The following is a 14,190-nucleotide window of genomic DNA, read 5'->3' as shown; positions in this document are numbered from 1 at the left end:
TTTACCGCTGTGTTCGCCAAGTTCTCAGGAAGCAGCTTAGGACCAACAGGACTAACTGTGGCATTGAGTCCTTGTGGCATTTTACTAGTTTTATCAGTCTCAGTGGGTGTCTCTGGACTACTCCCACAAATAACACTCCCTGCTTTACTATCATTTGTGTTCTCATTCAAGTCCTCGACAATACCCGAAGTCACAGACTTTTTTCTTCCTCTGTCAACACTATAGCAGCTACTGGGCAACTGAGGAAGACCCCTGCCTGGCTGTTCTTTTAAAGCCTGCTCAATCTTCTGTATTCTGTTCAGCACGGCAGAACTCTCTTTTCTTGCGTTCCCCTTGAAGAAAGCATTTGCCGACTCACTCCTGCTTGGCCTCTTTTCAAACCTGTGGCAGGAATCTCTGTCCAGGAATTCCTCCTCCTCTGTTTCTGGGTAGGAGCATTCGGAAAACGTTCTGCTCATCCTCCGGAACCCTTTGTAGTCAAATGTCTTCTCGCTGCAGGGAGAAGGCAACATACTAGGGCAAGTCTCACTGCCTGACCTGTCCCCAACATCCCTCTTGTCCAAGCATACACTCATCCTAGGGGAAGGTTCTTTCCGACATTCCCATTCTGATATCTTCTGCCTGATATCGAGTGCTTGGGAATGGACGCTGACCCTGCTGAGGGAGAGGTTCCGGAGGTTCGCTGCAGACCCCAAGGAGAGAGTGCTCCGCGTAAGCTGGCGGCTGCCTACAGCTTCTCCATCCTGAGTCTCCTTGGAGGCCTCCTTTTGGTCTTCAGTCTGGAAAAGAGAGAGCCTTTTGTCCAAGCAGCCAATGCTGACAGTTTTGAGGGGGTGATTTGGAGATTCGGTGTCTGAGGGGGAACTTGAGGTGCTTCTCAAGGTAACTCCACAGTTAGTCCGGTCCTTGAGGAGCACCCTGGAGCCGGAAACTTTGGTCAAACTACTGGAGCGGCAGGAATCCTCACTGTCGCTGAGGGGATATGTTGGGCTTCTTGGTTGGTATAGAAGAGGCGGTGGAGAGACTGATTGACACCTGGAAGTAAGAAGAAAAACACTAATCAGCTACCTGGCTACCTAGATTTTACTCAGCTCTTGTTTCTAAGGCCAAACGTTTGGAGTAGGCCCAACTTAGTAGACTTTTCCAAAATGGTTTCTGAAAGTGCACACATTTGATACTAGAATAAAGACTTTTTATTCTCCCCCCTTTTTTAAAAAATATATGGTCCACAGACAGCACTGACAAAGACATTTTGCTGCCTGGAGCAAAAGACAAGATGGTCCCTACCCCACTCTAGTCTATGCACAGAAGCCCACCATACTGGCAGCTGAACCTGACTTCAAGACCTGTGATGAGACTGTGCCTCCCTCATGCCTAAGGGCAGCAAGGCAGCTTAGGGGGCACAAGGTAGGCTGCATAACATAACACGTTTAGGTATTACTCCTTCCTATATGCATGGACCGGTTAGTCCTCATTCCCCTATTTATACACTCTTTGTGTACTATCAATATCAGCTGTTACATTCTTTGCTCTGACATAGTTGGATGATTGGACGAAACCAGTGGCCATTTTGTAGAGTTGGCAGTTGAACAGAGCTCTGGAGGACAACCACTTAGCACATACTTAATGATTTTGAGTGTTCAATCCACTTCACATTCATAATCTCAGAAATCCTTACAACAATCCTGTAAAGCAGGGCAGTATTATCTCTGTACTTCGTATGAAGGATAGTGTCTTGCCTAAGGCCACCAAGTGAGTTCACGGCTGAGGTAAAAGTCGAACTTTCCACTCTGCTCAAACTAACATTTTAAATTTGTATCAACTAGTAACATTGAACTTTTCCTCCTGACACAATGAACAGGAAGAATATTTCTCTCCAAGTCATATTTACAGTAATATTTACAATCAGAGATCTTTTTTGTCTTCTGCATTTAACACAGATATTTGAAACCTCTTATTTCTCATTTTGCTTCTCGCTTGCCTCACAAAATCCAAAAGTAATTCCCAAGTCATCATAATTTCATATTTGTGGCAGGAGAATCAAAAGCCAGGGTGTATGTTATAAAAACAAATGCATTTATTATTTATTTATTTATTTATTAAATTTGTCAGTCACTTTATCATGCCCAAGGCAACCCAAAGCAACTTATCCAAACGTCACTTACTTTGTGATGTTTTAATTCCAGGATGGGGAACCTGTTATTATCCAGCTGCTGCTCAACTCCAACTCCCATCATCCCCAATCCGAGCCATATGAATGGGGTTGATGGGAGTTGGTATCCAGGAACATCTTTGTTTTAGCTTATCCTAATACAGGTATCTACTGTGAATTTAGGGTTTTTCCTCATGGAGTAACATGGCTGCCTACAATTTTATAAGCTTCGTTACTTAGTGGTGTTAAAGTTAGTCCTAATAAAGGTACTATTCTACTCATACTTTTGAACTTTATCCAATGAGTTTCCAGTATAATTGAGAAAATATAAATATAATCATTCACTTGCTAGGGGAGAAATGAGAAATGATATTCTGTATATATATCCTTAATTCTTTTGTGAACTGACTTGTGCCATATACCATAATCTAGTTTTTAGATCTCATTAATGAGGGGGATTTCCTTGTTACTTGAGCCTGGTATTTACTGGAAATAGAAGCGAGCAATGACTTGGTGAAGGGGACCGCCTAAGGCACTGTCGAGAACCTTCTTTCAGTTCACTGGGCTTTTTCTTTTTTCTGTGTGTTCAACATTTTTTTCTACTTTTTCCTCTTCACTTCAGAGCTGCAGGTAAGTAATTTAAAACACCAATATGTACAATGATCCATGGTTTTGCTTTATCAGGCTGTGTACACATTGCTGGCTTAAACTGCAGCTTTGCCATTATTATTCTCAGTTTAGATCGAAGCTGATTTGGGGAAGAATGCATCAAAATGCAGTATTCCCTAAGAAATGACAGGATAGATATAGGATAGATATGGATGTTGTGTTTACAACCCTTCCAAAGCCAGCAGTTGGGAGTGCACAGGATGCAGAATAAGCAGAAGTGTGTACACAGTAATAAATTTTGCAAGCGGGTTTTACCAAGTACATGTGTTTGAGAACCACCTGTGAAACACACATGCACTACCAAAAGGAATTAACAAGATGGAGGTGGGCGTAGAAAGAGGGTTTGTTGCACAAGAACACCAAATCCACTTCCATTGTAGAACCTGAATTTGAAGGCATGCAACTGAGACAGCAAAATAGAGACAGCCTGCACAGTCCTAAACATATTTTCTCAGAAGCAAGTCAGACTGTGGTCATTTGTTAGACATATTAGAGTAGATTAAAAATAAAGGTGCAGTTAACCTTTATTCTAGTCAATTTCCTGTAGCCTTTGTATAGAGATAAACCTACATCTACCTAGGTTTGTGAACACAATTACTAAGATGATCAAGAGGTAAAAGGATTTTGTGCAAGACTCTGAGAAAGGTAAATCAAGATCCCATCCTTTGTCCTGTAAGCATCAGAAAAAGATTGATTTCTAGCCAACAAAGCCCAATTTGTTCAACATGGTAGGAGAGTGTGATCCCAACCTCTAGGCACACAGCCTTCCAAAACAATAAAACAAGTCCTAGAAAACCCATATTACTCACCTAATTGCAGCCACAACTTTAAAAGTTAGATAACACAATAGAAAGGAGTAAACCCACAGATTGTATTAAAATGGTTTCTATTTACCAAAAGAGACTATTTCTGGCTATCAGTTCTGAATTATTGTTGTTGTCATTGCAAGTACTGTTAGTTTGTGATTTCTTTCCTGGTAAGGAGAGAAAAATATACATTGGCTCAAAAGAAACGAAAGCACCTTATTAATGTAGTATCCTGATTCTGAACATTAGGCTTTACCATCACATTTGGCTTATTAAAATCTGTTTAAAGTGTTATATACAAGGAGAATCTGAAAACCTAGCAGGCATGAAAATTAGTGAATAAAAGTGTAAAAAACAACAACAACCCTCTCACTCACTGTGCAATTGCAATAAACTTGAAGGACAGTCACAGGTAGTTGAAAGTGGTAGTGCTGAAATAGCAAAATGACTTTATAACAGTATTGTGGCTAGACATAGATTTCAACACTGAATCATCTGATTCTGTCTCAACATCACCTTTTCAGCAGACACCAAAGAAAAACAACAGCTCAAAGCTTAACTTTGTTCTCTCAAAGAACTCTTAAACAATGGACACGTACAAGGAAGTGCTTTCCCCTTTTAAAATGTTGGATTATTTGATTGTTTGATTATTTGATTGTTGTTAGCCGCCCTGAGCCCGGCTTCGGCTGGGGAGGGCGGGATATAAATAAAATATATTATTATTATTATTATTATTAGTCCGGTTCTATTATGCAAAGTTGCATGGTTTGAGAAAAGTTTAACTCTACAGCATAAGCCTGGTCCAGGTTCATCACAAAACAGTATTGCTTCACTTACCCCTATTCTGTGGCTCATGAAAAAATACCTTTCCAGCTTGCTCTTGAACTTTTTGTTAACTTCCACTCTTTTCTTTAACTCCAAAGTCCAATACAGTATTTCCCACATTGCTTTAATCTCCAAGCTAGTAATTGTCCCATACAATTCTCTTTCATTCCCAGGATGAGAAAGGATCCTTTTAGCAAATGCCACAACTCTTTACAAACAAAATTGTTGTCATTGTTAGGAAGAAAATGAAGTGGTTAATTTGAGAAACTAACATTCCATATATATGAATCAATATATATATATATACATCAATAAAAGCAAGAGCCCAATTGTTTACACCTGAAAAACAGGCAAAGGAAAAGACTTGAATCAATAATAATAATATTAATGTTTTGCAAGGGCTGTGTGGGATTCAAATGTGTAGAGAATGAATACAGATGGAGGAGGGGGAGGATGCAGGGAATGTACTGAGGAAAAATTTCTTCGAATGTCAAGAATGTACAGCAGGGTGATGTGTCCTACTCTGTTCACCAGCTGTGAAGAGACAAAGAGAAGAGCTGTTCACATGTTCCCTATTTCCAAACAAAGACAGTACAGAGAGAGGCATCCGCACTAGGCAGCCACCCAGTCAATGCTATACAGGGCTGGTATTTGTCACCAAGCCATTATAAGTAGCTGTGAGTTTTCTTGCTTGGAAAGTGGGATGGCAAGGTGTGGGGAGAGAAGACACCAAAAATATATGCTTCACATGTCTACCTGTTGTGATGCTAAGTCATAAGCAGCCAAATAACTAAAAGTGTGGGGTACAGGAAACACAAGCAGCAGGGAGAGAGGATGAAGCCCTCCCCAGGTGTAGTAAGCAGGCAAACAAAATGAATTCTAGCTGTTGCCCAGCCAAAGCTGAAGCTAGATCTGGCAAATTTTCTAGCTGATACCTGCTCAGGAGAAGTCACCCTGGAGTCTGGAAAAACACCAAATTCCTTAGAAGTTTTCACTTTGCTAACCCAACTGGCTTAGCATCAGGTAAGTAGAACAGGCATCCCTCCACACATGCCTGGTTCTAGACAAGCCTTCCACAGCCCAATACCTTCATCCATGACTATTAGCTATAGTGCTGTGGATGGCAGGAGTTAGTAGTCCACATGGAGAAGGCTGTTCTTGTCAAAGTAATTCTCCTAACGCCACTCTACATGCCCCCTTCAGTCATGACATGTTGCTGAGGATGCTGTAGTTATAACAAAACATAGAGTGGACTAGCAGGCCTGCATAACAACCACTTGTGCTCCTCAATGCATGTGTGAATTCAGCTCAGAGGTCCTAGCTTGAGTTCAGAAGATGTCTTTGATAGATTTTGCCCAGAGTTCTTGGGGTCCTTCTGAGTGGTCTTCCAAGTGCTATAATAGGAAGAAGACTGATGTAGTTCCCTTATATACAAAGGCCTCTGCAATATGGCTGTCAAGGAGACTCCAGTAACAGAAAATGTGTACTAGCAGTAATGGGAAAACAATAAAGTGTGCTAATAATTTTAAGGATAAACGCTAGCAGAAACATTTAGTTGTACAGCCTGCCAAGCATCTTAAAATACAGAGGATCTTGCCTTCTACAAACAAACCAAAGAAAAAAACCATCATTTAAGAGAACCAAAAATAGAACATTGTGCAGTAGGTTTGGAGTAATGAGATGAAGACCAAAAGTTGACCTCAGTTATGGGCTCCCCAGAGAACATAGGCCAACAGCAGGAAAAGAAGAAACCTTTAAAACTCAAAATACATATCCCATAGAACACATTCTTAAGCAAAACAGAAGCAGGCCAGGCAACAACATATGTCCATTCCACTATTGCAAATCTGGCTGGAGTACTATACTACAAGCATTGTGGACCAACTACACCTGACAATTCAACCCTGCCCTATGGGAATCCCTTGCAGATGACCGCAGTGCCTGGAGACAGGCAGTCAATGTATCCATAGCAGTGACCAGAGGAGAAATGACTTCTGGGCAGAGCGCAGAGAGAAGAAATGCCAAAGTGCATCTGCAGCAGCACAACTGGACACTTTCATCTGCTGCCCCAGCTACAACAAAACATGTCACTTTGGTATCGGTCTCTACAGCCACAGCAGGCTCTGTACCTTCCAGCAGTTTGAACTCTCCCTCAAAGGCATATCCCTGCAGTGTCTCCTGAGACAGACGGATGCCAACTGACTGCAAGTCAGGCTGGAGTACTACAAGCATTGTGGACTAACCGCTTCTGACAATGGCACAGTTGTCAGAAGTTAGGAGTAGTTGTAGCATACCCAGAACTGTCTAGTTATGCTAACATACTGGCTCATATATTACACAGAAGTGGGCATAAATTGAAGAAAGAATCACTTGCACTTTTCTTTTCCACACTTTTACTGCAGTGCTTGAAACTGGACTCTGATCTCACCTGCAGAATATTCCATGAGTCCTGGGGGTTCACTGGGGCCCACAAATCTCTGCAATTGCAGCAGAAGTTGAAAGTTTACTCTATTTCTCTGCTTCTGTGTAATTTATGAACCACCCCTGAGTTTTGCTCAAAATTGTCCAAATTCATGTTAAATATCAGGTTAAACATGCCCTTGATAGTTTTCAAATTTCAAATTCTATCAAATTTAATCCTTTCAATGCTTAAAGGAAAAGAATGGATATTAGTGATAACTGGGGAATGCCAACTTAAAAAAAAAAAGAATTCTGGCATTTCATTTGAAAAGGGCTCTATGGAAATGTTATGGTAAAGCTGAACATAACTTTCAGGAATATAGAGGCGGCCTATATTTTAAGCTGAACAGATCAGAATCAACTGCTGTAAAGGAGTTTTATACATTCAAATATGAGGCCAACATGGTGATTATTGAAGTGATCATTTTTCTTAACTCCATGACAAGCTGGAACTAGCCATCGCAGGAGCCATGTGGTTTCCATCAAGATAGCAACATCACATTTCTTCCTCCTCCTCTTTCATAATGTCTAGTGAATCTAAAAATGCAAGATGTGATATCAACATGCTTGAGGTTTTCCCATCCAAACCCCACTGCATTGGCTGCTGCTACTTATGAAGGTAGGAAAACTTAGCACGCTGACATTACCTACCTACCAATTTATCACTTAATATAAAAAATAATGAAGCAATTTAAAACAGGAAACCAATATAGTAAGACAAAATTAATCCACTAATATCAAGTTACTGAGCAGTACAATCCAGAAATAACAGTTAGGAAATGGTCAGACAAAAAGAGACATTATGTCACAAAACTTGAATCAGACATTAGAAGAGGTTGGAGAATGAGAAATGAGGCTTCTGGTTTCAGTGGTAGCCACATGGCTCTCATAATCATAGCTGTCAACTTACAGATTTGAAAACAAGGGACCAGCAGCCAAAATAAGGGAGCTACAGCCTCACCTGTTCCAGGCACTCCAGTCTTCCTGTCCTCCTGCAGTCTGGTCAAACTCATGCTGGTAGCTTTGAGAACACTGTCCAACCAACTTTGTAACCAGAGGTTCAACTGAATAGAATCTGAATCACATGCACCACAAGGCCTATGCAGCCTCAACTTAAGATGGCTCCCTGGCCTGGCTTTGCACTGCAAAGTTTGCAGCAGCACGTGCAACAAAATGGCGTCCAGCATTCAAAACCCCCCTCAGCTTGCATTAACTAGCCACACACAAGGCATGCAAGCTCCACCCCCCAGTCATTCTTACACTTCTTATTGGATGAGCAACACAGCCAAGCAACACAGTTGGAGCCTCCCTCCTCCCTGGCCGGCAGGGAGGGAGGGAGAGGAGCTGCTTCCTTTGAAATGTAAGGGACATCATTTAAGGGACATCCATCAATAAGGGACAGCAGCGGGACATGGCGGTGGAATAAGGGGCTGTCCCTTCAAATAAGGGACACTTGACAGCTATGCTCATAATACCTAATTCAGCCTAAACTGATTTGATTATCTTTGCTAAGTTTTGTGAATACCTAAGGAAACAACTCATTTTTCTAGTAGAGACACTTCTTTTTCTGCCTGCATTTAAAAAAGAAACACATACAAAAAACCCCCAGACAACCTTCATGCAAATGGAAGCAAAGAAGGGCCTGGCTCCTGTTGTACCTGTGAATGCTGATGACGAAAGAGGAGAGTTAGTCATCTCCATCTGCCCTCATCTTCTTTACCAAAGAACAGCTGATTCTCCAAGAAAGTCTCCTCCATGTTATGAGTCAAGTCATGGTAGACCAGCTTGAGGGAGAAAACTAACCACATAAAATAATGAATGATGCAATAACTATTTCCTGTGCCTGCCTCCTCATGTTTCCCTCTGCGCAGAACATGACCAGATTATCCTCACAAATTTGTTTTTGCTTCTGGAAAGGAAGTGGCTAAGAAATTGCCGGGGGTGGGGGCGGGTGAGGCTAGTGGCAGTAGTCAAACAGGTTTCTCTCCTGTCTTCTGCTACTTCTCATTTGTTTCCAAGCCAGTCAGTGTCTTGGAAGCCAGTCAGTATAGGTTACAGATAGTTATGACAAAGCAGTGGCAGGGTTGTGCTCAAAACCTTATCTCAGAAAGTATTTACCTGCTTGGCAAAAAAAATAATTTAAAAAGGGGGGCGGACATCCGCTAAAAAAGAAATTCCACCCGTCATTGAACCCAATGTATACGTGACTGGCTTAGCATGTTTTCCCTGGAACATAAACCCCACACAAGTTGAGAGTCACCTGTACATCGATGAAGCTATTCAATATGAAACATACATGTGGTTTTACTATGGTGTATTTGAAATGGAATGATATTTGCCTCCCAGGTTCAATGATATTTGAACCTTCCGAACTCAATATTTTATCTCAAACCTCTTCCCCCTCATTGCTTTTCATGGGACGCGGGTGGCACTTTGAGTTAAACCACAGAGCCTAGGACTTGCCGATGGAGAAGGTCAGCGGTTCGAATCCCTGCGACGGGGTGAGCTCCCATTGCTCGGTCCCTGCTCCTGCCAACCTAGCAGTTCGAAAGCACGTCAAAGTGCAAGTAGATAAATAGGTACCGCTCCGGTGGGAAGGTAAACGTGCGCTGCTCTGGTTTGCCAGAAGCAGCTTAGTCATGCTGGCCACATCAGCTCCCTCGGCCAGTAAAGAGAGATGAGCACCGCAACCCCAGAGTCATCCGCGACTGGACCCTTTACCTTTACCTTTATTTGAAATGGAATATTTGCCTGTACATCAATGATGCTATTCAATATGAAACATACATGTGGTTTTACTATGGTGTATTTGAAATGGAATGATATTTGCCTCCCAGGTTCAATGATATTTGAACCTTCCTAACTCAATTTTTTATCTCAAACCTTTTCCCCCTCATTGGTTTTCATGAGTAATGTGTGATCCCTGTCCACAACATCATCAAGAAGATGCAGGCTGTAATCTTCCATATAGGTGACTAGAACTAAGATCACTCAAACCTTCTCCTGAGCATGGGTGCCCAATTACAGGTATGGGCTTATTCTTCTGACACCCACTGAAATGCACAGATGTACATCAAACTGTTTAACAGTCTCGGGAAGCACACAGCATAGCTGTCAACTTTTCCCTTTTTTTAAGGGAAATCCTATTCAGAATAAGGGAATTTCCCTTTTAAAAAGGGAAAAGTTGACTGCTATGGCACACAGTTCCCCTGCAGAATTGTATTTTATTGGGGGTGTAATCTTCAACATATAATTGACATAATAATGGTGCAATAGTGATGGGTTTGTTCTGCTTTTTTTAGTTGTTCTGCAATGCAGAAGAGCTACAGCACAACAAAAGTAGGACGAAAAGAGGGAGAAGTGTGCTGGCTCTTGTTTTTGTATGTCTATATGCATCCTATTTGCATATGAATTCTAGTTCACAGATCACTAACACAGTACCCAGAAGGACACTTGATGCCACAGAGGCCTTCTCTGGAACGCCTGCTAAAATTAGAATTGAAAGGGGCCTTCTCTTGTAGCCAATAGCTATCTTCTTTGAAGTGCAATACAATGGAGGGTGGGTGCTACAACAGGGGAGGGTAAGGGTTAACCCTCCGCACAATTAATTGCCAGTTGTAGTTAGGCTTGGAAGGATGTAGCTGAGGAGGGCAGGCTAATGCTTTTCTCCCAAGCTTCTCTCTCAGTGAAGATCACACTTTCCCCTGCAAAGTCAGCATGCTTGCATGTGCTTAGCTGCCATGCACGCATGTGGTGTTCATGACAGTCTCTCCAGTTTTCAAATGAGCCCATGAGCCCAAAGAGGTTGGTGAACCCCATATTTTAGCTGAATGGGGTTTTTTTAATAAAAAAAAAGCTAGCACAAATTGGCATACTGCCTACTTTCAGCACATCTCTTTAAAACCAACTATTTTGTTCAACTCTACAGCCAATTTTTGAACGATCAAGATCTTTGTTAAAATAATAAACCTCTTTTGTCACTCATCCCAAAATATGACAAACATGCATTTTTCTATTAATTTTGGGTCATAATGTCTGGCCAAAAACCTACAAGTCCTACTAGTATTTGTAACAGAAGACTGTGATTATTAATGGGGTGAGGAGGAGGAGGGAGGGAGGGAGGGAGGGGCAAGCAGCAGCATAATGTGTTATTGACTCCAGATTGGGTTATTGGTTCTGCATTTGGATGCTTTTCAATGTATTTCCTCAATATTTTGGTTTTTCTGCTACTGCTTTTCAGGAAACTATATATGCAGGCACTACACCATTTGGGCATGGTGAAATAAAAGTATGAAAAGTTGATCTCTTGACATATATACAGCCAACCCAATGATAGGGTTTCTTGATCTAGATTTCATGCTGTTCGAGCAGAACCAGTAAGCTTCTGGCTATCTGTAAAAGTGTGTGCTACATTTTAAGTGTCAAAACTGAAGTAATAATCTCCTTTCCTCCCTTTGTGGCTTTTGATTCATCACAAGGTCTGAGGGACAGTGGACTGGGCCCCTCCTGCAAAAGTTTGCTGACCACTGTCTTAAGAGTTATATGTGAACCCTGCTCAATAGTTGAACTATGGTTTGTTTACTGCCAACAAAGCAAGATGTTAAGCCACAGTTTGTTGCTGGTTATGAACCCTATTTTAACTGTGGCTTTGTGTTATGAACCTTACAACCTCCCCTAACCATAGTTTGCTTGATCACCCGATCCCAGAAGCTCACCAAACTACAAAGGCATGAGGCAAAAGCAGATGCAAAACAAACATTTGGAAAAACAAGGCACGGTTTGCTTGATTATCTGTGGGACAACTCATGGTTTTTTAAACAAGCCATGGCTTAGTGCTATGTGTCAACTAGGTCAAAGAAAGAAAGAAAACATGAAACTAGAACAGTGAGCTTCAAATACCTTCCACATTTCTGCTCCTCTCATCATACATAAAGATATTGCATCTTGTGACCATTTTTAAATGTAAGCCACCCTGGAGACTAGATTTAGCTACAAAGCAGGAAATAATATAATAATTATGGTTCCACCATGCAGTCCTCAGCATGTCATGCAGGGCAAAGTGCTAAGGTCTATTATCTTATTCAAACATACCAGATCATATGCTGCACCAAGTTTAAATCACTACCTTTATTGGTTTGATTTTTGTTTTATTATTACACTTTATTATTACACTAAATGGCATGACTTCTTGCGAAAACTCTGGACTCACAGCGTAGGAGAAGCACTAATCAGAGTGGACCCTACATACAACAGAAGAAGAAGAAGAAGAAGAAGAAGAAGAAGAAGAAGAAGAAGAGGAGGAGGAGGAGGAGGAGGAGGAGGAGAAGGAGGAGGAGTTTGGATTTGATATCCCTAAGGAGTCTCAAAGTGGCTAACAATCTCCTTTCCCTTCCTCCCCCACAACAAACACTCTGTGAGCGGAGTGAGGCTGAGAGACTTCTAAGAAGTGTGACTAGCCCAAGGTCACCCAGCAGCTGCATGTGGAGGAGCGGGTACATGAACCCGGTTCACCAGATTACAAGTCCACTGCTCTTAACCACTACACCACACTGACTCTTAACCACTACACAACAGCAAGACCCTGTGCCCCATAACTTCTATTAAGCTGTTATTTCCAGTCATTTTCTGCACTGTGGGGATCCTGACACAAGGCTCGAAAGGAATGATGCAACTCCACCAGACAAAGATATCTCTGAAGAAGATCTAAGTATTAATGGACACCAGTGTCCTCCTTTCAAACATACTAAAGGCAAGAAAAACAAATTCTTTAAAAGGACATCAGGCTTTCTGCCATCAACATTTATTCTGTTTTGTAGTATGATTCCAAACATGATCTCATTTAATTTGGAGGCCAAAAGTGAACTGTTTAGACAGGAAGAAATATGAATGCTGCTGGCTCTTTCTGTTTCAAAAGGGACTTTTCAAAGGCGCTTCAAATGGTCCTGCAGTAGTTGCTCACACACCCTTGATGCAAGTATACCACTTTATTTATGCTCGCACCCAAGGTCAGGTGCATGTTTCTCAGGCTAAGCTAGCTGTGACTGGTCTTTAATACTGAGCGGTGAGGCTGGAATCTCCTGCATGTGACCAAAGTTGCACTGCAGCAGCAGTGAAGCTTCTAGGGTAGCCTAATGAATGCAATTACTTTCTCTTCTTGGGCCTGCCTATGAGCAGCTGACTGGCTAACCTTCATCTCCGTCCTGTGGCATTCGGTATGGTAGATCAGAGCTGCTGAGCTGACCTCTCAGCACTAGCATTGCTGCAGCTTACCTAGACAGCACTGGGGCAGCAGCGAGGTCAGGGGTGTGTGGAAGCATTGGGAGAGTCAATGCAGTGCTGCCACCAGAGACTCAGCACAGTTGTGGGTTTGCTTCTGCTTTGCCCTGCCCCAGTGCCATCCAGGTAAACTGCATTGATGTCTTGGCGGTTCCATGGCTCTGCCCCTCCACACCAGCCACTACTATCTCTTTCTGTTATAAATACCCCACTTCTTCCTCTCAGTTTCTTTCAGTGCAACAACCAGACGTAGCCTGGCCTCTGTTATCTACGTTCTGATGCCCTCCAGATTAGACAAATCTTTTGGGGTCCATGGTCACATCTTGAATTTTGAGGGACTGTAGGTACCACCCTCTCTTGGTTGCCTTTCTCTCTCTCCCTCAGGCCACTCTACCACCCACCCACCCAGAAAGAATGGGAACATATCACACCAAGGCCACCATACATTTAAAGCACACGACTTTCCCCAAAGAATCCTGGGAACTGTAGTTTATTAAAGGTACTGGGAAATGTAAATCTGTGAAGGGTAAAGTTCAGTTCCCAGGATTCTTTGGGGAAAGTCACATGCATTAAATGCATGGTGTGTACATAGCCCAATTCTTAAAATAGTTGTACTAGATACTAGTTCATCTCCAAGCACAATTCAAAATGCTGGTTTTAACCTTTGAAGTCCTATACAGTATAGTCTGGGATTGTGACATGTCTTTTTCTGGTGGCCTCACCAGTACCTGGCGAAGTCAATGGTGACCAGTGGAAAGGACTTACACAGAGGTGTTACCCAAATGGTACAATTTTCTCCCCAAGGGGGCACACATGGCACTGAGTATTTTGCCTTTTCAGTGCCAAAGGCCTTATTTATATGCTTCTACTGATAAATTGCTGCTGTTTCCCTCCTTTTTATCTACTTTTGAATCTAATGCTGCCCTCTGCCCCTTGCTTGCTTTTCTTATTAAGGGATAAGGAATAGTTTCAGTGAATGCCTTTCATATGATATGACACTTA

The 14,190-nt window shown here is 42.1% G+C and overlaps 1 protein-coding gene across 7 annotated transcripts in view; it reads right to left on the bottom strand.

The window, feature by feature from the left end:
• Positions 1-14,190, bottom strand: part of DENND2B (DENN domain containing 2B) — a 153,786-nt gene that overhangs the window by 58,911 nt on the left and 80,685 nt on the right. For 5 of the 7 annotated variants that reach the window (XM_053391786.1, XM_053391748.1, XM_053391776.1 and 2 more), the window contains one exon: positions 1-1,035. This exon is cut by the window's left edge and continues 186 nt beyond it. The exons of the other annotated variants lie outside the window; for them this stretch is intronic. In XM_053391786.1, coding sequence (XP_053247761.1) covers positions 1-1,035 — 1,035 coding nt within the window. The remainder of the gene's footprint in view (positions 1,036-14,190) is intronic. 7 annotated transcript variants of the gene reach the window in all.

Source organism: Podarcis raffonei, chromosome 1, assembly GCF_027172205.1.
Source record: "Podarcis raffonei isolate rPodRaf1 chromosome 1, rPodRaf1.pri, whole genome shotgun sequence".
In the NCBI taxonomy this organism is placed as follows: Eukaryota; Metazoa; Chordata; class Lepidosauria; order Squamata; family Lacertidae; genus Podarcis; species Podarcis raffonei.
The sequence above is the reverse complement of the archived record's forward strand: the minus strand, read 5'-3'. Positions and strand labels throughout refer to the sequence as shown.